Genomic DNA, 1,837 nt, shown 5'->3' with positions numbered 1-1,837 from the left:
ATCAGTAAAATATGCAGTCACAAAAGATATCGTTCAAAGCCTAGATGGTGGCTCGTGTCCTGCAAAAAGTCCATTGGATCGCAGCCATGTTGAGCAGATTCAAATATTTTATTTAACTTCCCATCACAATTGTAGTTACAGTGAATTTAAGAAAAAATAGAAGTAACGAAAAAGTGCAAAAGAACAATATTCAGAAAGTAAATCATTTGCAAAAACCCAAAACTGTTGTGCTACAATCGATGTTTACACTGAACATCGAAAGATCACGGTTGGTGAAATGCATTCGTTGCTTAGGCATGGGCGGGGAATGATGTTTCCTGGATGAGGAGGTCCTTATCATCTTTTGTCCAGCTCAAAGGTGGATATCTTGAAAAAAGAAGACATCGAAGAGTCACCCAAGAAGAAAAAGGGACTCTTTGTTTGGATCGCCAAACAACACACTTTGGTGGATGAGAAGTGAGTTGAAAACTGTTAGGAAACCAATACTATGTTCCGTTAGTGTTTGTTTGCAGAGAGATTACCAACAGTCAGTGTTATTTAGTTCAGAAAATCATCAAAAGAAGATTCAATGAAATTTGTAAGTTTGTTCAACCTAAAATGAACTGCTCCCGCACCCCGTACGCCAGGAATAGCAAGGGAAGGGGATTAAAAAAAAAAAAAAAAAAGGCTAAGTTGAGTGTAACAAGTAAGGGAGGAGCAATATCACGATTTGGTCGCAACCAGGCATGAAAAACGACCAGATCTGTAAAACAATGAATAATGCTTCCAAACCTGGAGGAAAGTGTCACCTGTACATTGGGAATGAAACCGCTTCGGAGAAGATCAAGCGGCTATGGTATGATGAACACATAGGAATGGACAGGACACTCACCCAATGCAAGCTGATGGTGGAAACCCTGCAAGCATTAAAGAGAAGGTACTTTTGGTGGGGTATGAAGAAGACTATCACAGAAGTTGTAGGAAACTGTGAAGTTTGTCTATGCAGTAAGTATGACACCCACTAAAAGTACAAGAGGCAAGAGGAGAAGCCTACTGCAGAAGCACCGCTCAACGATCTACAGGTCTACACTTTCATATGGAGAGGATTTCAATGGATCTCCATAATTGATCTTTTAAGTAAGGCAGCAATGGTCCACTATTTGCAGTACAGGTCATTGGAAGCAGTGTTAGCAGCTCTCCGATTGTGGTTCCAATTCTACGGAGTTCCAGAGCGTATCTCATCAGATTCAGGCAGAGAATTCGACAATGCCATGATTCAAACGGAAATGAAGGACCTGGAGGTATCATGGCATCTCAATACACCAGGGCACACCAAGAGCAGAAGAAGCATACAGTGGCTTCATGGCACGGTGAGTGACCATCTTCACTTATATCAGATCGACAATGGATTGGAACCAGATGTAGCAATGCCTAAGGCTATAATGACATATAATCATTCCGTACACACCATCATGGGGTTTTCACTGTTTGAGATTCTCTTTAGGCTTCGAGGACTATAAGGGCATGGCAGTGGACGGTGAGGAGATACACAACAAGCATGTTGCTCAAAGAAAGTTATGGGAGAAGGCACGAGGAAGAATGGAAAAGGAAAAAACAAGGAGGACGGTGCGGGAACATTTAAAGGTCACAGACAGGATGGGAGCAATCAAAAACAGCTTTTGCTGTTCAACCTTTCAACAGCCCTGATGAAGCCCTGCAAAGTGGGGCAAAACATCGGACATTAAATTGTTATAAACTATTTGTTATTTTTTTTACCGCAACCCTGACCATCTTCTTATATTTAAGTTTTACGGTCAACTATATATATTGTAATATGCTCTTTTTGAGTAAATAATAT

At 40.8% G+C, this 1,837-nt stretch overlaps 1 protein-coding gene across 1 annotated transcript; it reads left to right on the top strand.

Moving 5' to 3' along the window:
• Positions 1–752: 752 nt before the first annotated feature.
• LOC136796997 (uncharacterized) lies at positions 753–1,499 on the top strand. Its single transcript, XM_067052339.1, has 2 exons — positions 753–956; positions 1,008–1,499. Exons 1-2 carry the CDS (start codon positions 753–755, stop codon positions 1,497–1,499), a joined length of 696 nt encoding a protein of 231 aa, XP_066908440.1.
• The last annotated feature ends 338 nt before the right edge of the window (positions 1,500–1,837 follow it).

The sequence above is a fragment of the Halyomorpha halys genome, unplaced genomic scaffold (assembly GCF_000696795.3).
Source record: "Halyomorpha halys isolate HHAL.00 unplaced genomic scaffold, Hhal_1.1 Scaffold2120.1, whole genome shotgun sequence".
Lineage (NCBI taxonomy): Eukaryota > Metazoa > Arthropoda > Insecta > Hemiptera > Pentatomidae > Halyomorpha > Halyomorpha halys.
This window is presented reverse-complemented; position numbering and strand designations above follow the sequence as displayed.